The sequence below is a fragment of the Misgurnus anguillicaudatus genome, chromosome 23 (genome assembly GCF_027580225.2).
Source record: "Misgurnus anguillicaudatus chromosome 23, ASM2758022v2, whole genome shotgun sequence".
NCBI lineage: Eukaryota > Metazoa > Chordata > Actinopteri > Cypriniformes > Cobitidae > Misgurnus > Misgurnus anguillicaudatus.
In genome coordinates, this window is record NC_073359.2 from 20,482,935 (window position 1) to 20,510,630 (window position 27,696).

Genomic DNA, 27,696 nt, shown 5'->3' on the forward strand with positions numbered 1-27,696 from the left:
TTCATATCTTTTATTTTTAGAAAAGGGTTTTGATTAAAATAAGCCAATCAGTCAGTGGCCATGGGCGGGGCTTTGTTTGTGTGATGTCACATTAACAATAGAGTCAAAACAGCATGTCTAATGAGACTGCTTTGGTTTAATGGGGATTAAAGAAGAATGAGACTTGTCCATACACCTTGTAAACGTGTATTTTGCATAATATGTGACCTTTAATAAGTGTCGCATTCGTAGGCAGAAGACAAAGCAGATGTTTTGAACAAAGAACTGCTCAACACAAAGCAACGTCTGGTAGAAACAGAAGAGGAAAAGAGGAGACAAGAAGAAGAGACTGCGCAGGTAGGACTCTTTATTGGAAAATACTGATTGTCCCTAAATGCTCTTAAAGGGACACTCCACCTTTTTTTGAAAATATGCTCATTTTCCAGCTCCCCTTGAGTTAAACATTTGATATTTACCGTTTTGGAATCCATTCAGCCGATCTCCGGGTCTGGCAGTACCACTTTTAGCATAGCTTAGCATAATCCATTGAATCCAATTAGACCATTAGCATCGTGCTAAAAAATGACCAAAGAGTTTCAGTATTTTTCCTATTTAAAACTTTTGTAGTTACATCGTGTACTAAAACCGACGGAAAATTAAAAGTTGTGATTTTCTAGGCAGATATGGCTAGGACTATACTCTTATTCTGGCGTAATAATCAAAGACTTTGCTGCCGTAACATGGGTGCAGCAGGTGCAATGATATTACGCAGAAGCCAAAAATAGTCCCCTTAGTATCTTTAAATAGCATATTTTTTTATCGCTTAGGGTTACTATGGGATTGGATGGTGACGGACTCTTCAAGCTTCAAAAGAACCCAAAAGTGTTAAACAAATAAATTTACTTGACTCGTGCCGTATATTTCAAGTGACATGAGGGCACACATAAGTGTTTGATGAAAACAAACCGAGGGATGCATGACGATTAATCGCGATTGATCTGTAGCAGAATAAAAAAATTTGTTTACATTATATATGTGTGTGCAAACTGTGTATAATAACTTTGTATAGATAAATGCACACACATGCATGTATATATCTTTAAGAAATGTTTACATGTGTATATACATTTGTATATTTATATTTCATACCACGGGTCTGTTGAATGCTCTATTCTGATTGGCTGAGAAATGTTCCGTGGGTTTGCATTAATTTCTGATAACCGCACACCTAACTTGTCAAATGTCTTAAAAATAGGCACCAGAGCGATGTTTGTGGTAACCGTGGTGTAAGAGGAATATTTGACTCCGGTCCTTTGAATTATTTGAAAATAATGCACACCCGCGGTGTAATGGCACTCCGCTTCACGTCGTTCCGCATTGCACCTTGGGTGTGCATTATTTTCTTATAATTCAATGGCCCGTCGTCAATTATTCCTTATATATATAAATATAAATACTTAATATATCATTTTTTTCTTAAAATTATACATGCATGTGTGCATATTTATATATACATAATTATTATACACAGTTCACACATATATGATGTAAGCAAAAACTTTTATTCTGCTATAGATTAATCGCGATTAATTGTTATGCATCCCTCCATTATTTGACGAAAGTAATGACCTGTCTCTCTTTCAGTGTACATTCTCTGTACCTGAACAGTTTTTAGGCAGTTTAGGCTTTTAAATTATGTGTAACGGCAGCGATATCCACAAAAAGAAAGTTCAGTAAGTTCTTAAGGCTTGAAGGGTTTTCTGGTTCACCACCTCGTTCACCATTCACTTCTATAGTAACCAGAAAACCTAAAACAACACTTCATAAAAATCTGTGTTTGGGTTCTGAAGAACAAAGAAAGGAAGGGATAGTTCACCCAAAAATCTCACGTGTTGTTACCAAGGAAAATATTCTGAGGAATGTTTGCACCCAAACCAATCAGAGGCCCCATTGACTTCCATAGTATTCTTTTTTCCTACCATGGAAGTCAATGGGGCTTCTGATCAGTTTGGTTACAAACATTCCTCATATCATCTTCCTTCGTGTTCATCAAAACGAATAAAAGTATACAGATTTGTAACAACGTGAGAGTGAGAAAATGATGACAAAAATTTAATTTTAAGGGTTAAGTGATGTCTTTTCCCAATACTATGTATCTACCTAGTTTTTTTAAGAGTTTATTTTAATATTTTGCAAGTACATTTTTATTTATCAGGACAAACTATGTATCATTTGAAAGGTCTAAGCCTCTGGAACACATATTTTAACAGTGTTTAATAAAATAAATTATGTTATGTTATAAATTAAGAGTGTAGATTTCATATTTAAAGGTCATCTGATGATAGAAATAATGTAATGACAGTTTTTCATTACATGACCTCCCCCCATAGGAATGCATATTTATTAAAATCTTCAATAATGTTGACAAACTATGTTAGCTCTAAGAACGTAGTTTTTATATTTCAAAACCTTTTTTGCAGTAGTAAAAATAATACAGTGACAGTAATTTATTAATATGTGACAAGAGTATGCAGCAAACCGTTGACACCTAGTGGCCACTGTGACACAAACCACATTTCTTGTGATTTTAACTTGAAATTTGGATCACAACTACTTGAAACTAATGGCTTCATGTTTGCATTATTACTTTTGTGAAATATTTACATTTTTATTATTTTATTTATAAAATTATTGTTATTAAATTATTATTATTTCTTAAAATAAGTTAAAACTGCTACAATTTTTTAAGTTAAGCTCTTTATAGGTGAACTAAGTTTACATTATATCATGACTTCCAGAAGGTTTAATTTTAGTTTGACAACGATTGACGATCTAACAGTGTATTTGGTATTCAGTTAAAGGAAGTGTTCAGAAGAGAATTGGAGAAAGCCGAACATGAGATCAAGAAGACAACAGCCATCATAGCCGAGTATAAACAGGTATACACAAGGGTTCATTTACACACCCCATCTCCAGGATTCATTGTGGTGCTCACATAAAAAACATATCATGCTAATATCATTTCTATTATCATAAACATGTAAATATGTCTTTTAGATATGTTCTCAGTTAAGTACCAGGTTGGAAAAGCAGCAGGCATCTACAAAAGAAGAACTAGATATAGTCAAGGTGAACAATTTTCCTTTCAAATTCAATACATGGATTGTTAATATCCATGACATCATCATAACATAACTATATAATGTTCAGGCTAAAGTGATGGCGTGTGAACGCTGTAGAGAGGTGTTCAGCAAAGAAGGACCCCTACAGATCCCAGCCGTGAGTCAGGACAACCGAGACTCGGATTTGGACGAGGAAAAGGATTCGCTCAAGGCGCAGCTCCGGGAGCTTGAACTGGAACTGGCCCAAACTAAACTCCAACTGGTGGAGGCCAAGTGCAAAATCCAGGTTGGGGTGCACGAATTGTGCACATATTTGCTATTGGCTTAGTATGATTATAGCTTCGACAGGATCAATATCAGTTTAGCTATGTGTCATAAAGTGCATATTCGTTAACTATTAAAATCACATCTGGTTAAATTTGATTTTACAGGAGCTGGAACATCAAAGGGGAGTTTTGATGACAGAGGTCCAAGCTGCCAAAAACTCATGGTTCAGTAAAACGTTGGGCTCTCTCAAGACTTCAGCGGGTAACCAGTCACCCTCCTCACCCAAAGAGGGCCAGTAGGACTTAACCAATGACTTAAAAGGGGGCGTGGCCCTACCGCTTTGCCAATCCCTGTAGAAAACAACAACACTACTAGCAATGCAACACGGCAATGCAGTATTCCCTCACGTGACATGGACCAAACTAAATCAAACCGGACCGCAGGACTACTGGTCACAGTAAATAGTCAAGTACTTTAACTAGATTCTGTTAATATTTCTCACTAGTAAACACAGCTGAAAACTGATGGAGTGCTGCCACCTAGTGGATAGTAACTGTACAACAGGACTGTTTTCTGAATAAAAGCTAAACATATTTGCTTGATCGTCGATCGAGAAGCTTTGTTTTTAGTTAAGAGGGAATACTGCATTCGAGTAAAAATACATATTTGTTTTTCTATATAGAAATACTAAACGTAATTGTTTTGTCATATAAATGTGTATAACTAAACGTCGATTTTTATTTTAATCTTGTACAGTTCTGAAAGAAAAGTGCTTTATTATTTTTTACAATTTTTGAATATGTCGTCTTTATAGTCGAATACTTAAAAGCACACAAGACCATATATCCGTCCTTTCTTACTCATCCGATGCCATAGGCTGTTCTCAGATCAGTTTTGCTTGACGCTGACGTGTACACCGCATTAGTCCCTCATGTTATTTAACAAGCATATATGCGCTTTAAAGCGACGGACGGCATGCAGAAACCACAAACGTGTCAAGAGTTGGCATTAAAGCTTGGAGAAAAGCCTCATGTGACTTTAAAGCCATACACAATGCACAATTAAATCAATGCTCTTTGTCTGGATGTCCATATTTTGGTCATAGTTTTCCTATTAAAGTATGAAGTGTTGTATATTTCACGAAGAAAAGTGGAAATTCTGCATGGCCCTTAATGCATATTAACAAGTAGTCCATATTGTGAACACATTTTATTTACACTAATGTACAAAAACATGTACTTGTAATTTTTGAAACTGTGATTTAAAGATGCCAAACTAATTATTATTAAAATTACGAAAACACGTCATGTTAACTGATTATATGAAGTGGGACAGCTACAGGTGTTTTTGTATTAGGATCTATGGGGAAACAGACGTTCCTTCTGTAAGATGCACATTTACAGGTTTACATATAAATTAATCTGGATTATTCACCGCCGTTTCATCCTGCTGATGTCGTCTGACAGTAAATTTTTGGTTTATGGTCTCATAACATGTTGTTTGACACCTTTTGTTGTTTCAATAAACAGTAACAGTATTCTGACTCTTGCTGTGTGGTTTGTAGTTTATTTCTTTTATTTTATTTTAAACATGCAGGCGAGAATGTATCTTGAAAACTGTTTTGTCGAAAAAATGCTGTTTTGTCTTTAAGACGAGGCTTTCACTCCGTTGGACTGATATCGTCCAAATAGTCGTCTGCGGAGCGAAGCATCTGCTGTACAGCGGTGAGAAGCAGGAGATCACAGTTGAGGTTCAGTTCAAGCTCCTGACTGTAATTCTTCACAGGTAACACACAAGACACAGGAACACCCAGTCGAGAGCTGACCTCCTGTACCTGTAGAGTCAATACAAATCTCTCAGTCCATCTCTCACACTTTCAGCTCCATATGACACAGTTTCAGCTCTGTAAGATCTCACCTTTGACTTAATGTAGGAACTGACGTAAACCTTTTGAAGATCCTCCTCCACCAGAGGACACGCCTCATCTATTTTAGTCATTAAGACGATCTGAGCAATACCTGAATTATTTAGATATTAAGCATATTAAGATAATAAGAATGCTTTAAATCATTTTGTGTGTCTAGGTTGTGTTCGCTCACTCACCCAGCGAGATCACTTTTTTGCGTATGGCTGCAAGTTTTTCCTCCAGTTTGCTGGACATGAGGGAGATTTTGGTGGCGTCTATCACAAACACCACACAGTGGATCTTCTGCTCTAAAGATGCAGGTTTGGAGGACTTTTGCTCATCGGGTTCAAATGGTGCCATGGGGTTGAACTAAATTTAAGTGATTTAGCATGAATCACTTTAGAGACACACTTCAGTTTTAGGACAATTAAATGGTTTTGGAAAGTCTTACTTGATATCGGTCTGGTATGTGACCTCGAAGAATGCTGCTGATGTCCTCAATATCCAGACCTGCACCTGTCTGCTCCTCCAGTCCCATAGTGTCACACAACACAAATGGCAATGGCTTTCCCTCACGGCCGTCTTTCACTGGATATGTGCGAAACTAAAAGAGAATATTGACCTGTTCATGAAGAAATTTTGAATACTCTTAATAATTGAATGTTTTGATGATTTTGTACCTGTGTGGTGAGGCTGGTGCTTGTAGATCCTGCGATGGCTTTGTTGGTCACATGACCCATGAAGATGGAGTTGATGGAGTTGAAGAAACTGGATTTTCCAGCACCTACAGGACCGATCATTAGGATTCGAACCCGGTTCACAGAGGACACCAGGGGTTTATAGGTCTTTAATGATTTCACAAGCTCTTCTTTTCGTCTACAAAGATCACATATTTATAATTTAAGAGTTTTGATATCAGATGAACAACAAAATGTACAACAGAAAATGACTGAAAACATACTCTTCCTTCCACGCAATGTTCCTCCATGGTTTCTCTTCAACACTGGCCTGAGACACTGGAAAATATTCAAGATTTGTTATATAGCATCATATTGGGTTAATGTTGACAATAGATGCAATAAGTATATGATTGACGTACTCTTCTCAATTTTAAACACCTCACATTCAGTCAGGTTCCCATCGTTCCCATACATTAAGGTAGCATTAATGGTGAATGCGTTGCCCCCTTGATATAACAGGGTTGGTTGGTTGTTATAGCAAAAGTGTAAGTATTGACCAAAGTTGGGCCATCCGGAGTCATCGATACGTGCATATTGTCCACTGTTAACTTTGACACACACAGGGATTTTGCCTTGATAGTAAAACAGGAAAGCATCTTCATCAGTAACATACTGCCCGCTCTGAGTATAATCTTTACTCGTATATCCACCAAAGATGTAGCCTGAGCTGTTGTAGGCTACGAGTAAAGTTGGACCTTGACGATCACAGAGCTGGTGGAAAGCAGCACCATTATATCCATGAACAGACGCTTTGTAGAGAAGAGTCAGATCCACATCACCCAACAAGGCACAGAGCTGCTTTTTTTTCTCCTCTGGTAATTTAGAAGTTTGGGTAGTCATGGTAAAGCCTCTTCTTGCTTTTATTTGGTTTATTCTTGAGAAAGATGACAAATTATGGGGAAAAAATAAACAAAAAATCTATTAACTTAAGCGTTATGCATTAATGCGTTCTGGTAGCACTTTTCTCGAATATGATGTGTTTGGTAATTCCACTTTTTATTTGTATTTGTTTATCAATTTTTGTAAAAACTAATAAAAAATATATTAATAACATTTTGTCCAAAATAGCTAGTCTACTTATTCTAAAGTAGGTTTTTCATTTAATAATATTTATGACTTATAAAAATTAATGAAGAAGAATACATTCATTTTATATGTTGATGTTTATTGAAAGATTTATTAGTATAAAACTTCACCATTACCAAACAGTGAAAGTGAAGATACAGTACAACTCAGGAATTTTATCACCTTTCATAGTATTCTTCACGTTTTCCTCAAATGGTAAAAAAAAGATTATAAAACAAAATAAAATGTTGACAAAATCCTTTAAATCATGATTTTTTACGTCAGCGTACAAAAAAGTTAGTCACGCGCATAGATATTAGGCCGGTTCAACTTCATGCGGCGCCCCAAGAACCGACAAGCGGATGACGTCAAAGTTCCGCGAGAGTGATTGTAAGCAGAATTCTCTGTATGATTCCTCGAATCGCCCTCGCGCGACTTTGACGTCGTAAGTTCGTGTAGCGCCTCATGGAACCGAATAAGTATAATGGTTTTTTTTTTTCAGACGTTTGATTCACTGTCCTGTCCTGTGACATTTCGACATAATTTTTTTGGAATGACCATTTTGAAAATATTAATTGGAGATTGATTTGGATTTATAAAAACAAGTATTGTCTCAATAATAAAGTTAACGAAATATACTTTAAAATAATACATAAATAGTATATGTATGACATAATTTTAGTGCTAAAAAACGAATGCAGACAGTCACTTTTTGTATTTGATAATTTTGATGAAAGCATAATAAAACTTAAACGTTTGGGTTAAAAACAAAACGCTATTCACAATGAGAAGAATTTATTTCATTTCATGTACATTAAGCTACATTAGAGACGTCTCCGCAAGCCAAATCAATGCATGACGAGCGTATGCGGGATATGTCTATCTGGTCACACGTGTATGCTCAATTCAAACATTCTGTTTACCCAGAAACGAAACCGAAACCAGCTGCGCGTGTAAAATCAATGCTCTAATCAGTAATAACTGGTTAAAATCTAACTTAACTTATTAAAAGTTTGATTCGTAAAAACGACATTCAGGTTTGCCATTACAGCATTACAATAAAAATGTGCGTTTAATTGCCTAGTCATACTGTATAAAAGAGAAAACCTTTTCATTGAATGCTTACATTTTTTTAGAACAACAATCTGTCTTACCTTTCACAATGAAAAGTCTCTATGCATGAATGACTGAAATGCTTGTTGTTTATAAGAATAAAGCAGATGAACCTGAAGCAGTCTCCCTCTTTCTCCACCTCCGTCTGTGTTTCCTATTCGTGCTGCTGAAGTATCTGTTGTTACGCCCTCTAGCGGTTGCTGAATGCACGGCAGGCAATTCATACAAACGTAATAGAAATACATTGACTTGAAATGAGGTCTCAGTTATGTCTATTTGTGGTTTTATTCATTTTGTTTATAAAACAAATAAAAGCAATTTTTTCTAGATGCCATTTCAAACATAATTTCTGAAAATAGCCCATATGTTGAATGTAGATAACATGTTTATGGTTAATTCACAATTTAAAGAGCTTGAATTATTAATTATGCCTCTTTAAATTACAATTTCATCAATACTGCTCCTTTTGTCTAACGCAATTGTAAACAATGAATTATAATGTAATTTTGATGGCAGAATAGTTTTCCTATTAAAGTATGAAGTGTTGTATATTTCACTAAGAAGAGTGGAAATTCTGCATGGCCCTTATGCATATTACCAAGTAGTTTATATTGTGAACATGTTTTATTTACACTAATGTACAAAAAATTACTTGTAATTTTTGAAACTGTGATTTAAATATGCCAAACTAAAGAAAACATGTCCGTTTCTGTTTTGCTGTTTTTGTTTAGTGGTTGTAAGGGAAGCAAGAACAAAACAAGCATACATTAATGCAAATATGTATAAATGTAACATTTCAGGTGAAAGATTTCAGGACAATATAAGGGAATTGAAATTTTGAGTTTGGTCGAAATATCCCTCATAGACATTTAATCAGACGTGTCATCAGACGAACACGCATTGTCGCGGTTACATGTCTAGATGGAACTTAACTTCCGGTTTCTGTATGTTTATTAATGGTCTGGCTAGTGGTTAAACTGAACTCTGAAACAATTCCCTTGTCACAAATAACAAATGTTTTGGTTTCCTAAAGACAGGGGGAGACGGTGATCATGAATCACCAATATGTAAAGAGAGGTCTGGCAGCTGCAGTTAACATTGTATTATACACATTTTACACAGTAACGTTAGCTCAGTGTACTTTTTGACACGTATTAGCTATAATTTAAACTAAGGTACTCCACTTGTTGTTTATTTGACTTATTATCAGAAATAAACTACTCTAAAAGGACTCTGTTGTTATTGATTCTTTGGGAAAGTTTACTGGAAGTTAAGTTTGTTCCACGAATGCCGTTTGTTTATGTTGTTAGTACTGCTGAAACCGTATATCCCTAAATAGTGCACTATTTTAGGTTACATCTATTTTTAATTGTGTCTGAAATCATAGTTGACATTATTGAGTGCACTCATTCAACCCCACAACGCACTTCACTGTTTTTCAATTCAGTCATCCGAGTGAACTATATTAGTGTACTAGGGAATTAGTGGGTATCGGGCTATTTCGAACACAGCCCTGCCCTACGTTCCAGTTTGGTTTCTATGATCTTCCCTCGCTAACTTCCCTCAGTCTCATTCACTTGGGTGTACGTCATTGCTTACGTTGTACAAGTGCCCACTTCTGCTAGAACACTTGAAGTGGGTTCAAATGAAACGCCCTAAGCCCTTGATCACATGGAAAATGGAGACCGCCCACGTTAAGTTTATTTTATTTTCATTTTATACTACGGGTCTGTTGAATGCTGCATTCTGATTGGCTGAGAAATGTTCTATGGGTGTTGATTATTTTTCTGTAAACCGCACACCTAACTTGTCAAATGTCTTAAAAATAGGCACCAGAGCAATGTTTGTGGTAACCGTGGTATAAGCGGAATAATTGACTCCAGTCCTTTGAATTATTTGAACGTAATGCACACTTGCGGTGTAACGGAGAACCACCTTGGTGTGCATTATTTTCTTATAATTCAATGGCCCGTCGTCAATTATTCCTTACATATACTTTCAGTATTCAGTATTTTCAGTATACTTACAAATCAACATTTTCTTAGACGTTTTAAATAATTTGTAGATTTGTAGTGTTGAAATAAGTTCATTTATTAAATATAATAAAACAAATGAAATACACATTTATAGTTTTACATTTATAATACACATTTCAAACACATATTCTGAAAATAACATATTTATGTGTAATTCACAACTAACAGCACTTGAATTATATAGACTACAATTTTTATTATGCATCTTTAAATTAAAATTTGATCAATAGTAAATCTTTTTGTCTACCACAATTGAAATGTAATTTAATGAACAGCTTTCTTTCTCTTGATGCAATGTCAAGTTCACAAGTATTAGCTGGAAACTTCAACATTATTCAGTATATCAGAATCATCATTCATGGGCGTTGTGTCTGAATGGCAGTGAGATGATTTACCAGTAATAGTATTACAAAAATAATAATGATTACATTACTGCTGGACGAAGTCCTGGAAATACAGTGTACAAGTTAACAACAAAAAATTTACATAAGTGAATAACTTTAAGCAACATTGGCATCAACAGCATCATCCAAATAATCTTCAGCATAGTTGAGCATCTGCTGTACAGCGGTGAGAAGCAGGAGATCACAGTTGAGGTTCAGTTCAAGCTCCTGACTGTAATTCTTCACAGGTAACACACAAGACACAGGAACACCCAGTCGAGAGCTGACCTCCTGTACCTGTAGAGTCAATACAAATCTCTCAGTCCATCTGACACACTTTCAGCTTCATATGACACAGTTTCAGCTCTGTAAGATCTTACCTTTGACTTAATGTAAGAACTGACGTAAACATTTTGAAGATCCTCTTCCACCAGAGGACACGCCTCATCTACTTTAGTCATCAAGACGATCTGAGGAACACCTGAAAAATGTTTAATTAAGCAGAGATATCAGCAGCTTAATATGCAACACAAATTTACATTTATATGGCACAAAAATAACAACTGGCTGTACGGATACAAATAGTCACTTTGTGATAAAGTTGTAAATCACAGCTATTGACCAATCAGCATTAAGAACCGGAATCATGTGTTTTATAAACGCACTTACTCAACGAGTTCACTTTTTTGCGTATGGCTGCAAGTTTTTCCTCCAGTTTGCTGGACATAAGGGAGATTTTGGTGGCATCTATCATGTAAACCACACAATGGATCTTCTGCTGTAGAGATGAAGGTCTGGAGGACTTTTGCTCATCACGATGAAATGGTACCATGGGGTTAAACTTGAAGCAAAACAATTTATGGTAAAGTACATTAAGAATCAACTTAAAATTTTAACTAGTTCATTTGGATACAACCATCATCTTTATGTTCATCTTACTTGATATCGGTCTGGTATGAGACCCTGAATGATGCTGCTGATGTCCTCAATATCCAGACCAGCACCTGTCTGCTCCTCCAGTCCCATAGTGTCACACAACACAAATGGCAATGGCTTTCCCTCACGGCCATCTTTCAGTGGATATGTGCGAAACTAAAAGAGAACATTGACGTGTTATAGGGACCAAAACAATTAGTCATGAAAAGATATTTAATAAAGGAAGGTTTTATTTCACCTGTGTGGTGAGGCTGGTGCTTGTAGATCCTGCCATGGCTTTGTTGGTCATGCGTTCCATGAAGATGGAGTTGATGGAGTTGAAGAAACTGGATTTTCCAGCCCCTACAGGACCGATCATTAGGATTCGGGCCCGGTTCACAGAGGACACCAGGGGTTTATAGTTTTTTATTGATTTCACGAGCTCTTCTCTTCGTCTACAAAGATCAAATATTTTAAATTAAACAGTTTTGATATCAGATGAACAACAAAATGTACAACAGAAAATGACTGAAAACCTACTCTTCCTTCCACGCAATGTTCCTCCATGGTTTCTCTTCAACACTGGCCTGAGACACTGAAAAATATTCAAGATTTGTTATATAGCATCATATTGGATCAATGTTGACAATAGATGCCATAAGTAGTATATGATTGACGTACTCTTCTCAATTTTAAACACCTCACATTCAGTCAGGTTAGTGTTGTTTCCATACATTAATGCATTATTAATTGTGAATGCATTGCCCCCTTGATTATACACAAGTGCTTGGTTGTTATAGCAAAAGTGCAACTGTTGACCAAAGGTGGGCCATACAGAGTCATCGATACGTGCATATTTTCCACTTTTAATTTTGATGCACCTAGGGATTTGGCCTTGATAGTAGAACAGGAAAGCCTCCTCATCAGTAATCTGCTGCCCACTTTGAGTATAATCTTTACTCGTATATCCACCAAAGATGTAGCCTGAGTTGTTGTAGGCCACGATTAAAGTTGGACCCTGATGGTCACAGCGCTGGTGAAAAGCAGCAGCATTATATCCATGAACAGATGCTTTAAAGAGAAGAGTCAGATCCACATTACCCAACAACACACAGAGTTGCTTTTTCTTCTCTTCAGGTAAATTAGAAGTGTGTTTAGTCATGGTAACGCCTCTTCTTGTTTGGTTTGGTTTATTCTTAAGATGACAAATTATGGGGAAGAATAGACAACAAATATATTAACTTAAGCTTTATGCATTAAGGCATTCTGTTGGCACTTTCCTCAACTATGGTATGCTTTGTTAATTACACTTTTTATTTGCACTTGTATTGTATTTGTTTATTAATTTTTGTAAAAATATATTGATAACATTTGGTCCAAAATAGCTAGTCTTTCAACCCTGTTAAATAAAGTACTTTTTTCACTTAATATGACTTATAAAGATTCATGAAGAATACATTCATTTTAGGCTATCATGTTGATGTTTATTGAATGTTTTATTAGTACAAACCTTTAGCATTACCATACAGTGAATAACAAACAGTATATGGGAGAACAAGTTAGTTTATTTATTATTGATACTAAACCTCTATCAAATGTTATTACTTTACATTGCACTTTCCTTTATAATAGCTGGTAATTGTTATCATGAATCATTATTCATTTTCACATGAAAAGTTTTAGTAAAAATATATTTATATATAAATACTCATAATATGACTTTTCACTCTTTACATAGAGACAGAGCGCAGCGCGTCACAACCTGAGGGCCACGCCCACCGGGGGGGAGAGCAGTCCAACGGTCTCCGTTGACTTTGTATTGCAAAAGGCCGCCTCCTTGTCATTTCTGGCTTATAACAAAAAACTGAATAATGCCTAAAAGCTGCTGTGTGACAATATGTACAGCTAACAAGCCAAAGAACACAGAAATAAGTTTTTATAAGCTGTCGAGCCGTAAAACCCAGTCTTTAAGGAGAATAAAGTGGATCGCCGATTACGGTTCCCCCTATTGGACGCAGTTTTACTAATAGGAGTACTATGAAAAGTTGCCTGTTTCCATTTCTGTGTCTAAACGCTCGTTTTTTGAAGTCGACAGCTTATAAAAAATTATTTATTTATTTTTTTGGCGTGTTAGATGTACACCTTGTCACACAGCAGCTTTTAGGTATTATTCTGTTTTTAAGTTTAATCTGTAGGTAAGTTTTTGTAAGCTGTCGACCCCAAAAAACGAGCGTTTAAAGACACAAAAATGGATACAGGCAACTTTTCATGGTGCTTCTATTGGTGGAACTGCGTCCACTGGGGGGGGGCGTGGTCGGCGATCCACTTTGTTCTCCTTAAAGGCTGGGTTTTACGGCTCGACAGCTTATAAAAACTTATTTCTGGGTTCTTTGGCTTGTTAGCTGTACATATTGTCACACAGCAGCTTTTAGGCATTATTCAGTTTTTGTTATAAGCCAGAAATGACAAGGAGGCGGCTTCTCGCAATACAAAGTCAATGGAGACGGTGTCAACAGCCATGATTGGATAAAACTGTACCTGATTAAATAAAAAATAGCGCGCTACGCTTCCGCTTTCTGTTTAGTGTTTGCCTCGCTTCGCATTAAAGCAGCTCGCTACTACTGGGATGTTTTTTTTAGATCTCAGGTATTTTTTATCACCTTTGACTTTATTTTTCACGTTTCCCTCAAATGGTAAAAAAGATTATTAAACAAAATAAAATGTTAAAAAAATCATTTAAATCATGTTTTTTTTACGTCAGCGTACAAAAAGTTGTAATGCGCATAGATATTAGGCCGGTTCAACTTCATACCGCAAGAACCGACAGGCGGATGACGTCAAAGTTCCGCGAGAGTGTTTGTAAGCAGACTTCTTTGTATGATTTCTCGAATCGCTCTCGCGGGACTTTGACGTCATAAGTTCGTGCAGCGCCTCATGACGTCGGATGAGCCTATTTATGTGTTTTCAGACATTTGTTTCACTGTCCTGTGACATTTCGACAAAAATTTTTTTTGGAATGACCATTTTGAAAATATTAATTGGAGATTGATTTGGATTTATAATAACAAATATTGTCTCAAGAATAAAGTTAACAAAATATACTTTAAAATAATACTTAAAATGTATCCAAATATTTCCTAAAAAGATATAAAAATTATCTTTCTGAACCTTGAGTATTCTGTAAAATGGATACTGAAACTAATTTGCATCTTTTTTTGATTGTAGCCTATGTTAAATTATTCTGGATTGATGTGGAATATTTATTTAATGTGTTAAGTGGAATTCAAATTAAGATAGAGAAAAGAGATGTTATTTTTTAAATGATAATATAGATAAGAGTAATGTGTTTATTTTGAATCTTATAATAATGGTAAATTTCATATACAGAAATGTAAATGGTCTGAAAGGATACCCAATATCACCCACTTCAAGGCTGATTTGAAGACTTATTTTGAAACCTTACAAGGACTCTCAAAACCCAAAGCAATCAGAACTATGGACATTTACAAAGATTTAAATTCCTCTTTTTATTTAAATAAATAAGTATACTCTCTCTGTATTGTTGTTTTTTCTTTTCTTTTTTCTCAAGTTTTAAAATTTGTTTACACTATCTTTAATATGAATATTATTGTCTGTGATTATATGTAAAAGGTATACAATAAAAAAGTCGAATGAGCCTATTAAAGAAATAACGACCTCTTTGTTCTAAAATTATTATGTTTACATAAATATATAAATATAGCACATACACACACACGATGTAAAGTGTTATCAATATATAAACATGCCTATGCATATTAATTTGTATGTAAACAGTTTTATAATAGTTTTAGAGCAAACACATAGGCTATAAATAAGTAATAAATTATAGAAATCAGGAAAATTATAAAATATTTAATAAATGGTATTATATAAAATACCTGATAGAATTGCTTAGTTTTTATATGCTTATACTTTAGCGATTAATACTGTAAAAAAATTTGATTTACCAATATTAAAGAACACCGCTACTGCAGATCTGACACTTTCTACCACCAGTTGGGCTCCGCCTACAAATAACGTCATCTCTGTTTTGCAAACATGCAAATGGTCTGTGGTCACACGTGTTTGCTCAATTCAAATATTCGGTTTACCCAGAAACGAAACTCAAACCCGTGCGAGTGCAAATAACAATGCTCTAATCAGTAATAATTTGTTAAAATATAACTTAACTTATTAAAAGTTTGATTCGTAGAAACGTAATTTAGGATTGACATTCAAGTAGGTATGTTGCTGACTCCGTTTTCGCGGCTGACTTTTTGGTTCCGCTCAACGAAACTCAAGATTTCCTCAGGCAGCGCGCGGTGTTGTGGAAAATAATGCTTCTGTTGGTTTGTTGATGGCGAAATTGGCGAGTTTTTATTGTTAACATCACCAGAAGAAGCATAGGTACCTTTTCGTTTTCAGTCGCCACCTTTCACGTTTAATTACTGGCCGTGCGAGCTCGCCAAAGTCTGTTGTTTGTAAAATCGTCTTTGTGTTTGCTGAAGTTGAGTAACTTAAAGACATTCTTGAAATTGTAAAGACATTTAGTTTAATTGCTAAACTACAAGTGGACGAAATAATTTAATAAATTTGAACGACGACCACGGGAGTTTTACCTCCACCAAAATCTGCTTGAATGGACAAAGAATGTGAAGCAGCCGTAGCCATGTAGTAGATGTCTGTATATTTAGACTGAATAAAGAGTGTTATTTGGTGTAATTAGTGGTTTGTTTTATTATATATATCTGACTTTTCATAAGTAGAATATGTAGAGGATATGGCAAACAGCTTATCCTGAACGATTCAGGTCAATATCTCTAAAACTATAGCTAAAAACTTCATAATTTTCATGATTCGGTCACACATTTTCTTGAATTTTAATGGAAAACATTAAGTGATGATTTTCGAGTATCAAATGGCCAGTATTTTGTTATTCTTGAACCAATAAACACGATCTTGGTCTCATTTAAAAGCTTTTTTCAAGCTCTTTCTATCTGAACAACTAGTTTTAACATTTAACCATTTTAAAAATTTTAGCAACATACCTAATTCAAGCATTACAATAAAATGTGCGTTTTATTTCCTAGTCATACTGTATAAAATGGAAAAACTTTTCATTAATGCTTAAACATTTTTTTAGAACAACAATCTGTCTTACCTTTCACAATGAAAAGTCTCTATGCATGAATAACTGAAATGCTTGTTGTTTATAAAAATAAAGCAGCTGAACCTGAAGCAGTCTCCCTCTTTCTTCACCGCTGTCTGCGTTTCCTATTCGTGCTGCTGAAGTTTTTGTTGTTTACGCCCCCTAGCGGTTGCTGAATGCACGGCAGTCAATTCGTACAAACGTAATAGAAATACATTGACTTGAAATGAGGTCTTAATTATTTGGCGATTTTTGGTTTTATTCATTTTGTTTATAAAACAAATAAAAGCAATTTTTTCTAGATGCCATTTCAAACATAATTTCTGAAAATAGCCCATATGTTGAATGTAGATAACATGTTTATGGTTAATTCACAATTTAAAGGGTTGAATTATATTACATTTTTAATGATGTCTCTTTAAATTACAATTTGATCGATACGGCATCTTTTTGTCTTATGCAACTGTAATCAAGGAATTTGTATGTATGTAATTTTAATGGCAGACTACTTTTCCTATTAAAGTATGAAGTGTTGTATATTTCACTAAGAAGAGTGGAAATTCTGCATGGCCCTTATGCATATTACCAAGTAGTTCATATTGTGAACATGTTTTATTTACACTAATGTCAAGATGCCAAACTAATAACTGAAATTAATAAAACGGTTTCTGTTCTGCTGTTTTGTCTTCAAGATGACTTTGTGCTGATTTCACTCCGTTGGACTGATATCGTCCAAATAGTCGTCTGCGGAGCGAAGCATCTGCTGTACAGCGGTGAGAAGCAGGAGATCACAGTTGAGGTTCAGTTCAAGCTCCTGACTGTAATTCTTCACAGGTAACACACAAGACACAGGAACACCCAGTCGAGAGCTGACCTCCTGTACCTGTAGAGTCAATACAAATCTCTCAGTCCATCTGACACACTTTCAGCTCCATATCACACAGTTTCAGCTCTGTAAGATCTCACCTTTGACTTAATGTAAGAACTGACATAAACATTTTGAAGATCCTCCTCCACCAGAGGACACGCCTCATCTATTTTAGTCATCAAGACGATCTGAGCAATACCTGAATTATTTAGATATTAAGCATATTAAGATAATAAGAATGCTTTAAATCATTTTGTGTGTCTAGTTTGTGTTCGCTCACTTACCCAGCGAGATCACTTTTTTGCGTATGGCTGCAAGTTTTTCCTCCAGTTTGCTTGACATGAGGGAGATTTTGGTGGCGTCTATCACAAACACCACACAGTGGATCTTCTGCTCTAAAGATGCAGGTTTGAAGGACTTTTGCTCTTCAGGTTCAAATGGTGCCGTGGGGTTGAACTAAATTGAGAGGATTTTGCATGAAACACTTCAGATACAAATTTTTTAAATAACTAAATGGTTTTGTAAAGTCTTACTTTATATCGGTCTGGTATGTGACCTCGAAGAATGCTGCTGATGTCCTCAATATCCAGACCTGCACCTGTCTGCTCCTCCAGTCCCATAGTGTCACACAACACAAATGGCAATGGCTTTCCCTCACGGCCGTCTTTCACTGGATATGTGCGAAACTAAAAGAGAACTTTGACCTGTTAATGAAGAAATTTTGAATACTCTAATAACTGAATGTTTTGATGATTTTGTACCTGTGTGGTGAGACTGGTGCTTGTAGATCCTGCGATGGCTTTGTTGGTCACATGACCCATGAAGATGGAGTTGATGGAGTTGAAGAAACTGGATTTTCCAGCACCTACAGGACCGATCATCAGGATTCGAACCCGGTTCACAGAGGACATCAGGGGTTTATAGTTCTTTATTGATTTCACAAGCTCTTCTTTTCGTCTACAAAGATCACATATTTAAGAGATTTGATAGCAGATGAACAACAAAATGTACAACAGAAAAATAACTGAAAACCTACTCTTCCTTCCATGCAATGTTCCTCCATGGTTTCTCTTCAACACTGGCCTGAGACACTGAAAAATATTCAAGATTTGTTATATAGCATCATATTGGGTCAATGTTGACAATAGATGCAATAAGTATATGATTGACGTACTCTGCTCAATTTTAAACACCTCACATTCAGTCAGGTTCCCATCGTTCCCATACATTAATGCAGTATTAATGGTGAATGCACTGACCCCTTGATTAATTACAGTTGGTTGGTTATTATAGCAAAAGTACAACTGTTGACCAAAGTTGGGCCATCCGGAGTCATCGAGACGTGCAATATATCCACTATTAACTTTGACACACACAGGGATTTGGCCTTGATAGTAGAACAGGAAAGCCTCTTCATCAGTAACATACTGCCCACTTTGAGTATAATCTTTACTCGTATATCCACCAAATATGTAGCCTGAGTTGTTGTAGGCTACGAGTAAAGTTGGACCCTGACTGTCACAGAGCTGGTGAAAAGCAGCAGCATTATATCCATGAACAGATGCTTTAAAGAGAAGAGTCAGATCCACATTGCCCAGTAAAGCACAGAGCTGCTTTTTTTTCTCCTCTGGTAAATTATAATTTTGGGTAGTCATGGTAATGCCTCTGAATTCAAAATTCTTTGATCTTGGGAAAGATGACAAAAAATGATGCAACAAACGTACACAAAAAATATATTATCTTAAACTTTATGCATTAGTGCATTCAGTTATCAATTTCAAAGAATATGGTACACTTTGGTAATTGTATTTGTTCAATACTTTAACGCTATTATAAAAAATTAAAATCTTAACAAATCAGAAATATCAATAACATTTGGTCCAAAATAGCTAGTTAGTCATTACTGCATCATAGCTTAATTTATCCAACCCTGTTTTTTCTTCACTTAATGATTTTTATGATTTTAAAACTTATGAAATTGATTCATTATTTAGCATATAAAACGTTTAAAGTTGACGTTTACTGAATGTTCATTGGTGGAAAACATACTGTATTCACTATCACTGCAAGTATAAGTTCATGTGAACATACATGGACACACAACGTAGTTTTTTTTATCTAACGTACTATTGATATTAAGTCGCTATCAAATGTTATTACTTTGCATGGCACTTACTTTCCTTTATAATAGCTGGTCATTGTTTCTCTTCAGCTGCAAATGCACATGGAAAGTATTCACTGTAAATATAATCATATATAAATATTCATAATATGACTTTTCTCACTGTACATTCCTAAACCCTGTGTTACTGTTCTTATTTGCATATTTGCGGTGTCAACAATCATGACTGGATAAAGCTGTGGCTGACAGACTAAATTAAAATAGTTTAACTACATCTCAGGAGTTTTTCATCACCGTTAACAATATTTTTCACATTTCCCTCAAATGGTAAAACTTTTATAAGTCATGTGGCGCCACAAGAACCGACCGGCGGATGACTTCATTCAAAATAACGCGAGATAGTTTCTAGAAATCATGCGGTGTAATCTGCTTTCGAATCGGTCTCGCGATACTGTGATGTCATCCGCTTGCGGCGCCGCATGAAGTCGAATACACCTGTACACGTGACGTTTGGCACCTCAATGCGTTGCGAGCCCTGTTTCAGACTTTATAAACCCTGATAAATTGCGGGATAACGTCTAAATTACAAGTGTGGCACGCTCCATAACCCGTTTTTTTTACAGTCTATAGTTAGAACGAAGATAAATCAGGGTTTAGAGCTGTGTGAAAGCCCTTAGATCAGAGATATTCATTTTTAACGTTTGAATTCTAAACTTAAGCATTACAATAACCCTATATAGTCTTGATCCTAGACAACAAATGACAAGCAAAAACATTTGTATATAACTTAATACGTTCACAATATGTATTATAACTTACCTATCGCAGAACACTTGCTCTGTGTGAGACAATGAAATGCTTTTCTGTTCTTATGATGACGTTACACCCAAGACAAACCTGTCCTGTCAGGTTGTTGCATTAATTTACATAATGTGTCCATTCCTGAATTCCATACTCATACCACATTTCAGTATTTTATTCAGTCTAATATTATTTAATCCTTTGCCTAAAAAAAGTCAGGAGGATGTTTATCTTTTGCTTTAGTGTGTCAATAGTGAAATATTGATGACCGATGCTTGAAACAATGAATATCTTTTACCCCAAAATGGTAACAGACAACAAGGTTGTGTTAGTTAACTACATTTATTAGACAGCCAAAACAGAAAAACAATAGAGAAGACGCTAAACTTGAGAAAAACAGTAGCTATTTATGAGGGGCTTGTCCTCATATCATCAAAATAGTCATCTGCAAGAAATTGCATTCAGATGATATATCTGAACAGGCTACTTTAAGCAACATTTAAAAGGTTTTTGCTCTAAATGGCAGCAGCAGCATCACCACCCAAATAATCTTCAGCAAAGTTAAGCATCTGCTGTACAGCGGTGAGAAGCAGGAGATCACAGCTGAGGTTCAGTTCATGCTCCTGACTGTAGTTCTTCACAGGTAATACACAATACTCAGGAACACCCAATCGAGAGCTGACCTCCTGTACCTGTAGAGTCAATACAAATCTCTCAGTCCATCTCTCACACTTTCAGCTCCATATCACACAGTTTCATCTCACCTTTTTCTTAATGTAGGAACTGAGAAAAACCTTTTGAAGATCTTTTTCCACCACTGGACACGCCTCATCTACTTTAGTCATCAAGACGATCTGGGGAACACCTGAAAATGTTAGATATCAACCAGTTAGAATACCACAAGGAAATCTTAGCTTGCCTCTTGTGTGTGTAAGCAGCCACAATGTTGTAACTGTTTTACCTCTTTTTAGTAATTTGGGCGTGGCCATTTGAGTGACGGTTGAACAGCCACTGCTGTCACTAGAATCGAGCTAGGCGGGCGCGGTTTCAGCAACCAGTCACCTCAGCTTCACCCACGTCCCGCCTTTTTACCCATTTTCGGATATCCGCGAGTGATGCGCGGCCAAGATGGCGACTGCAGGCACCGCCTACTTTAAGCTTCAAAAACGATCTTCAGAATCCCATAGATATGTACACTAGATGTTCCCTTGGCTACGGCAGTTCAATGGAACGAATGCGTCAAACAGAGCCGCCATCTTGAAACAGGGGAGCCCTGCATCAGCGTCATTGTATAACGGAAATAAAATCACCATAAATCGTCATGAATGCTATTTTCTAGGTTTTCTTTCGGTTCGTTCCAACAGTCAGACATGTATTTAGCATTGAGTCCAGAAAATTTTTTAGATTTTGATATTTTAAAAATCGACTTTTTCTAACTATAATGCACAGTGGGAGTAGCCCTAACATCCAGTCACAGCACAAAAGTCCGGCATTGTCCATGAATTCGAAGTACAGGCGGAGATAGCAGCGTTACCTACATAGATATACTAGATGTCGCCTTAGGGTTCTAAGCATGCGTCAAAACCGGCGCCATCTTAGAACAGGGTTCTTGTCATTGGAAGTAGCTAGATAACACTGCTATTTTCCGCCTTTACTTTGAATTCATGGATGATGCCGGACTTTTGTGCTGCGTATGGATGTTAGGCCTACTAGCACTATGCATTATAGTTAGAAAAAGTAGATTTTCAAAATATCAAAACTGTATTTTTTTCTGAATTCAATGCTAAATACATGTCTGACTGTTGAAACGAACCAAAAGAAAACCAAGAAAATCGCATTCATGACGATTTATGGTGATTTTATTTCCATTACACCATTGCCTACAATGACGCTGATGCAGAGCTCCCCTGTTTCAAGATGGCGGCTCTATTTGACGCATTCGGTCCGATGAACTGCCATAGCCAAGGGAACATCTAGTGTACATATCTATGCGTTATCTAGCTACTTCCTATGACAAGACCTGCCGGCGGTTTTGACGCATGCTCAGAACCCCAAGGCGTCATCTAGTGTATATATTTATGTTCAGAAACCTATGGGTGACGTTACAAGACACTACGTCCGTCTTTTTTTACAGTCTATGGATCTGTCTCGTGTTATTGTTTATATGACAGTTACGGCCAGTAATTGGCATTGTCATCTTTCGGTAGAGTAACTAGGGCTTGATGAATCAGGGAAGGATACGCAATGATACAGAAGACCCAATCAGGGAACTCACTTTGCTGTGGATTTTTGCGTACTTTACAATCAAATCTGTGTCTATGCATGCTTTATAAATGAGGTCCCATGCCCAAACTTAGTGTGAATGTACACCATTTTTTATTTTGTAACTCTTGTCATTATAAGTCTTATTGAATTCACACTGTAAGATCTGACCACAATTTTAACTCTAGTAACTCAACCAATAGAGGATGATTGTTACAACTATATACTATTTTAATTGTGTTAGTGCACTTACGCAGTGAGTTCACTTTTTTGCGTATGGCAACAAGTTTTTCCTCCAGTTTGCTGGACATGAGGGAGATTTTGGAGGTGTCTATCACAAACACCACACAGTGGATCTTCTGCTCCAGAGATGCAGGTGTGAAGGACTTTTGCTCAAAAGGATCAAATGGTGAAACAGGGTTGAACTAAATCAAAAGGATTTAGCATGAAACACTTTAGTACAGTTATAATACACATTTTAAGCTTAGTTGCACAAGCCGTATGAAATAATTTTGGAACAAACTTGTCCGTCTTACTTTATATTGGTCTGGTATGAGACCATGAATGATGCTGCTGATGTCCTCAATATCCAGACCTGCACCTGTCTGCTCCTCCAGTCCCATAGTGTCACACAACACAAATGGCAATGGCTTTCCATCACGCCCATCTTTCAGTGGATATGTGCGAAACTATCAACAAAAAGCAATCATTAGTGTTGTGCTTTGGATTCAAGGTAGTTCTGATAAAATATTGAACTGCTAAGTCCTATAATGTAAAAATGATAGAAATATTTAATTAGATTAAGACACTAGTTTATATGATTCTGTACCTCTTTAGTGAGACTGGTGCCTAAAGATCCTGCCATGGCTTTGTTGGTCATGCGACCCATGAAGATGGAGTTGATGGAGTTGACGAAACTGGACTTTCCAGCACCCACAGGACCGATCATCAGGATTCGAACCCGGTTCACAGAGGACACCAAGGGTTCGTAGTTCTTGAAAAAATTTACAAGCTTTTCTCTGTGTCTACAAAAATCACAATTTTATAATTAAAGAGGTTTTTGATTGCTAAAGTGAAACAACCAAACAGCAGAAATTGATTGAAACATACTCGGTTGTCCACTCCATGTTCTTCGATGGTTTTTCATCAACACTGACTTGAGAGAGAAAATTTGTTATAGAACTTTGTATTGGGCTTAAGTTAACAAGAAATACAATAAGTAAAAAAAGACTAAAGACAAGTTGATAATGGTTAATTGACGTACTCTTCTCAATTTTATACACCTCGCATTCAGTCAGGTTAGTGTTGTTCCCATACATGAAGGCAGTATTAATGGTGAATGCATTGCCCCCTTGATTATACACAGTTGGTTGGTTGTTACAGCAAAAATGCAACTGTTGACCAAAATTAGGCCCTTTGGCGTCATCAAGACGTGCATATTGTCCATTGTTAATTTTGATGCACACAGGATTCTGGCCTTGATAGTAGAACAGGAAAGCATCCACATCCATAACCCACTGCCCGCTCTGAGTATAATCTTTACTCGTATATCCACCAAAGATGTAGCCTGAGGTGTTGTAGGCTACGAGTAAAGTTGGACCCTGATGGTCACAGCGCTGATGAAAAGCAACAGAATTATATCCATGAACAGACGCTTTGTAGAGAAGATTCAGTTTCACATCACCCAGCAAGGCACAGAGCTGCTTTTTCTTCTCTTCGGGTAATTTATGTGGCTGGGTATTCATGGTGACGCCTCTGAAACACAAGTAAACTAATTTGAAGTGGATCAAAACCTTTCCTAAAAGTTGTCTTAAAACCAATATCCAATACCCGTTCTTGTCTTAGGACAAATTGGATGAACGTTTTGATCAACTTCAAATGTTGACTGGTATATTAACTTAAGCTTTAATGCATTCTGTTGGTACATTTCATGAATATGTAACACTTTGGTATTTTCACTTTTTTATTTCCATACCCAATTTTTTTAAACATTGGCTACATCTGACAGCCTACCCATATGGCAAAAAATTAATTCTTCTAGCCAAAAATATGTTTGAAATATATGCAAAATAAATTTTGTAGAAAATACAGCCTTACATATTTTTGAATTTAAAAATATATTTAGTTTTAACCTTTATGTATTAACATATATTTCAAAATGTATTTCAAGGGCAACTGATACGTTTTCTAATTTTACAACCCATAAGTATATTTTTGCCATTCAAAATATATTTCATTTGAAACTTTTCAAACCTGCTACAGGTTTGTATTTCCAATAGTTTTTCTTCCAATGTGATGTGTATATAAATGCTTTACAATATATTTATTTTTAAAATATATAAAAAAAGTGCCAAAATATATATCGAAAAATCCACTTGCTGTTTGTGGAAAATAAAACGCTTTCTGTTCTTAGGATGTGACTTAAAAGCTTGTATAACTGGCACTTTTTATTTGCCTTGTTGTTATGGGACTATAAGTCACTCTGCATAAAAGGGTCTTTTAAATGAATAAATGTGAAAGTAAAAGTAAGGTGTTACACCCAAGACAAACCTGCTCCATCATGTTGTTTTCTTAAAAAAAATCAATATTAAGCCTGTATCATGTTTTTTTTTTAAGATTAGGCCTTTGCAAGACAGAAAAATACTATCAGTATAATCACTAATCAGTAACTTACCTCATAAAATGTTATTATACAAGTTACATACACATTAAATCACATTATACACATTAGGGTATTTTTTAAGGATGTCTTCTATCAAATGAAATGATAAGAATGCCTTAATAACAAAGGGCTTTGAAAAGCTTCTCAAAAAAAGTGCTCTTGTGGCTCAACTTACCCCAGCTGAGGGGTAAATTGATCCATGTGAATGGGTAAACCAACCCACAGACTTTTTTTTGTTTAAAACTGAACATTTTTCTTAAATGTATTTTTAAAGGTAACTTATTTTCTATGCCAAATTCATAAAATAAATGAAAATTGTAACGTCTTGGCATGAAAATGTTTAAAAATGAACAAATGAGTTGTGTGAGACTACACAGAAATACATTTTTTTAACTAAACAAATTCGTGGTTTCAGTGCCTCATAGTGGAGTACGTTGAAGCGCTGCATGGTTTAGTTTACCCCACAGCATTTGGATCACTGCCTAGTTTAGTAATTCAGGCTACTCTTTAGCTAAATCATTCACATGGTTTTATACATTATCACAAGTATGTATGGTATCAATATTTAGACCTGGATAAATCTGCTTTGACATGTCAGGTATAATGATTGTTATGTATTAACTTTACTTTGATAGCATAAAAACATTTTTTTTTTCGTAAAAATCATCCAATTTCGTTTTTTTCAAAGATTTGTTTTTTGGTCCGGGAATGTTCCCAGGACGTTATTTCAAAGGTTTGTTTTTGTTTCCTATGGAAATTAACTTTGTTAGTTTTGTGGGGGAACGTTCCTGGAACCTAAAAACTAATGTTAAGGAACCGTTTCCCAAACTAAACTACATTCTGAAAGTTTGCCTGAAGTTCTTATCATATTGTGTTGTTATCTATCATTTTTCTAATCTAATTTAAATAAGAAAATTACACCCTTTTTTGTGTGAATTGATTATCATTACCATAAATAACCACTGTTATTTTTTGGTTTAACTATTTTTATGGTAGTATAATTAACCATGGTTAAAGGGAAATTCCGCCTTGAAATGATCCTAGGGCCAACAACAAACGTGCACCGAGCTCGACCGCCCACTGGAGTTTGTTTTCATGCTAGTCTAACGTGACCAGTGTTATTGCTAAACGCAAATTAGCATGTTATGGTAGCCTTCGGGGCATCAGTGCATTAAAAACGAAATCGCTATGTCTATACTACTAATAATGCTCAAAACAACCCCACACCTACACTGCAGCACAACGAGGGTCTCCACATGCAAACCGAAGCATTGAGAACTTTGCAAGTGTACAGGCAGTTTATTAAAAAGAAACATTTACCGTTCACGTCTGGATCACATATCCATGCGGGCGCCATCTTGGGAAAACTAAACTCTCGCGTGAAACGTTGTTGCCCTGAACAGGTGTTGTGCTTTCACGCGAGAGTTCAGTTTTCCCAAGATGGCGCCCGCATGGATATGTGATCCAGACGTGAACGGTAAATGTTTCTTTTTAATAAACTGCCTGTACACTTGCAAAGTTCTCAATGCTTCGGTTTACATATAGAGACCCTCATTGTGCTACAGTGTAAGTGTGGGGTTATTTTGAGCATTATTAGTAGTATAGACATAGCGATTTCGTTTTTAATGCACTGATGCCCCGAAGGCTACCATAACATGCTAATTTGCGTTTAGTAATAACACTGGTCACGTTAGACTAGCATGAAAACAAACTCCAGTGAACGGTCGAACTCGGTACACGTTTGTTATTAACCCTAGGATCATTTCAAGGCGGAATTTCCCTTTAATTTTCATAATGGCAGTCTTTAATGTTTGAATTAAAAAGCATTACAATAAATAGAAAGCTGTCTTGTTCCTAGACGCTGACAAGCAACACAATGATTTGTATATAACTTGTAATAGTTTAAAGATATTGTATAGGCTTTATAACTTACCTTTTGTAGAACACTTGCTGTTTGTGGAAAATAAAATGCTTTCTGTTCTCAGGATGTGGCTTGAAACGTTGTATAACTGGCACTTTTTATTTGCCTTGTTAAGAAGAATTACTTGTTATGGGACTATAAATCACTCTGCGTAAAAGGGTCTTTTAAATTAATAAATGTGAAAGTAAAAGTAGGTGTTACACCCAAGACAAACCTGCTCTATCATGTTGTTTTCTTAAAAAATTCAATATTAAGCCTGTTCTATCATGCTTTTTTAAGATTAGGCCTATATGTGAGACAGAATACAGAAAAATAATATCAGTATAATCACTAATCAGTAACTTACCACATAAAATGTTATTAT

General features: G+C 35.9%; 4 protein-coding genes across 10 annotated transcripts in view; 1 reads left to right on the plus strand and 3 right to left on the minus strand.

Moving 5' to 3' along the window:
• Window positions 1-4,911, plus strand: part of rabgap1l (RAB GTPase activating protein 1-like) — a 132,210-nt gene extending 127,299 nt beyond the window's left edge. For all 4 annotated transcript variants that reach the window (XM_073862236.1, XM_073862235.1, XM_055217524.2 and 1 more), the window contains 5 exons: window positions 232-336; window positions 2,835-2,918; window positions 3,037-3,108; window positions 3,190-3,387; window positions 3,533-4,911. In XM_073862236.1, coding sequence (XP_073718337.1) covers window positions 232-336; window positions 2,835-2,918; window positions 3,037-3,108; window positions 3,190-3,387; window positions 3,533-3,667 — 594 coding nt within the window. In that variant the 3' untranslated portion in view covers window positions 3,668-4,911. The remainder of the gene's footprint in view (window positions 1-231; window positions 337-2,834; window positions 2,919-3,036; window positions 3,109-3,189; window positions 3,388-3,532) is intronic.
• A 107-nt stretch (window positions 4,912-5,018) lies between these two features.
• Window positions 5,019-8,392, minus strand: LOC141359569 (interferon-induced protein 44-like). Of its 2 annotated transcripts, XM_073862239.1 has the most exons (9): window positions 8,234-8,373; window positions 7,217-7,287; window positions 6,374-6,888; window positions 6,236-6,290; window positions 5,955-6,150; window positions 5,726-5,878; window positions 5,472-5,643; window positions 5,286-5,386; window positions 5,019-5,202 (listed from the first exon to the last, which is right to left on the minus strand). In XM_073862239.1, exons 3-9 carry the CDS (start codon window positions 6,852-6,854, stop codon window positions 5,029-5,031), a joined length of 1,332 nt encoding a protein of 443 aa, XP_073718340.1. In that variant the 5' UTR covers window positions 6,855-6,888; window positions 7,217-7,287; window positions 8,234-8,373; the 3' UTR covers window positions 5,019-5,028. The 2 variants fall into 2 exon arrangements, with proteins under 2 accessions (XP_073718340.1, XP_073718339.1); XM_073862238.1 differs by lacking the exon at window positions 7,217-7,287 and having other exon boundaries at window positions 8,234-8,392.
• A 1,892-nt stretch (window positions 8,393-10,284) lies between these two features.
• Window positions 10,285-16,843, minus strand: LOC141359568 (interferon-induced protein 44-like). Its single transcript, XM_073862237.1, has 8 exons — window positions 16,709-16,843; window positions 12,208-12,721; window positions 12,067-12,121; window positions 11,786-11,981; window positions 11,551-11,703; window positions 11,281-11,452; window positions 10,992-11,092; window positions 10,285-10,908 (listed from the first exon to the last, which is right to left on the minus strand). Exons 2-8 carry the CDS (start codon window positions 12,686-12,688, stop codon window positions 10,729-10,731), a joined length of 1,338 nt encoding a protein of 445 aa, XP_073718338.1. The 5' UTR covers window positions 12,689-12,721; window positions 16,709-16,843; the 3' UTR covers window positions 10,285-10,728.
• A 120-nt stretch (window positions 16,844-16,963) lies between these two features.
• LOC129453332 (interferon-induced protein 44-like) lies at window positions 16,964-27,496 on the minus strand. Of its 3 annotated transcripts, XR_012366080.1 has the most exons (9): window positions 27,345-27,496; window positions 24,014-24,504; window positions 23,860-23,905; window positions 23,579-23,774; window positions 23,286-23,438; window positions 23,003-23,174; window positions 21,252-21,352; window positions 20,506-21,179; window positions 19,690-19,802 (listed from the first exon to the last, which is right to left on the minus strand). XR_012366080.1 is itself a non-coding variant. In XM_055217538.2 (8 exons), the coding sequence occupies exons 2-8, from the start codon at window positions 24,492-24,494 to the stop codon at window positions 17,406-17,408; spliced, it is 1,332 nt and encodes a 443-aa protein (XP_055073513.2). In that variant the 5' UTR covers window positions 24,495-24,504; window positions 27,345-27,492; the 3' UTR covers window positions 16,964-17,405. The 3 variants fall into 3 exon arrangements, 2 of the variants coding, with proteins under 2 accessions (XP_055073513.2, XP_055073512.2); XM_055217538.2 differs by lacking the exons at window positions 19,690-19,802; window positions 20,506-21,179; window positions 21,252-21,352; ... (2 more) ...; window positions 23,579-23,774; window positions 23,860-23,905 and adding exons at window positions 16,964-17,579; window positions 17,663-17,763; window positions 17,849-18,020; ... (1 more) ...; window positions 18,326-18,521; window positions 18,601-18,655 and having other exon boundaries at window positions 27,345-27,492; XM_055217537.2 differs by lacking the exons at window positions 19,690-19,802; window positions 20,506-21,179; window positions 21,252-21,352; ... (4 more) ...; window positions 24,014-24,504; window positions 27,345-27,496 and adding exons at window positions 16,965-17,579; window positions 17,663-17,763; window positions 17,849-18,020; ... (2 more) ...; window positions 18,601-18,655; window positions 18,739-19,263.
• Between the last annotated feature and the right edge of the window lie 200 nt (window positions 27,497-27,696).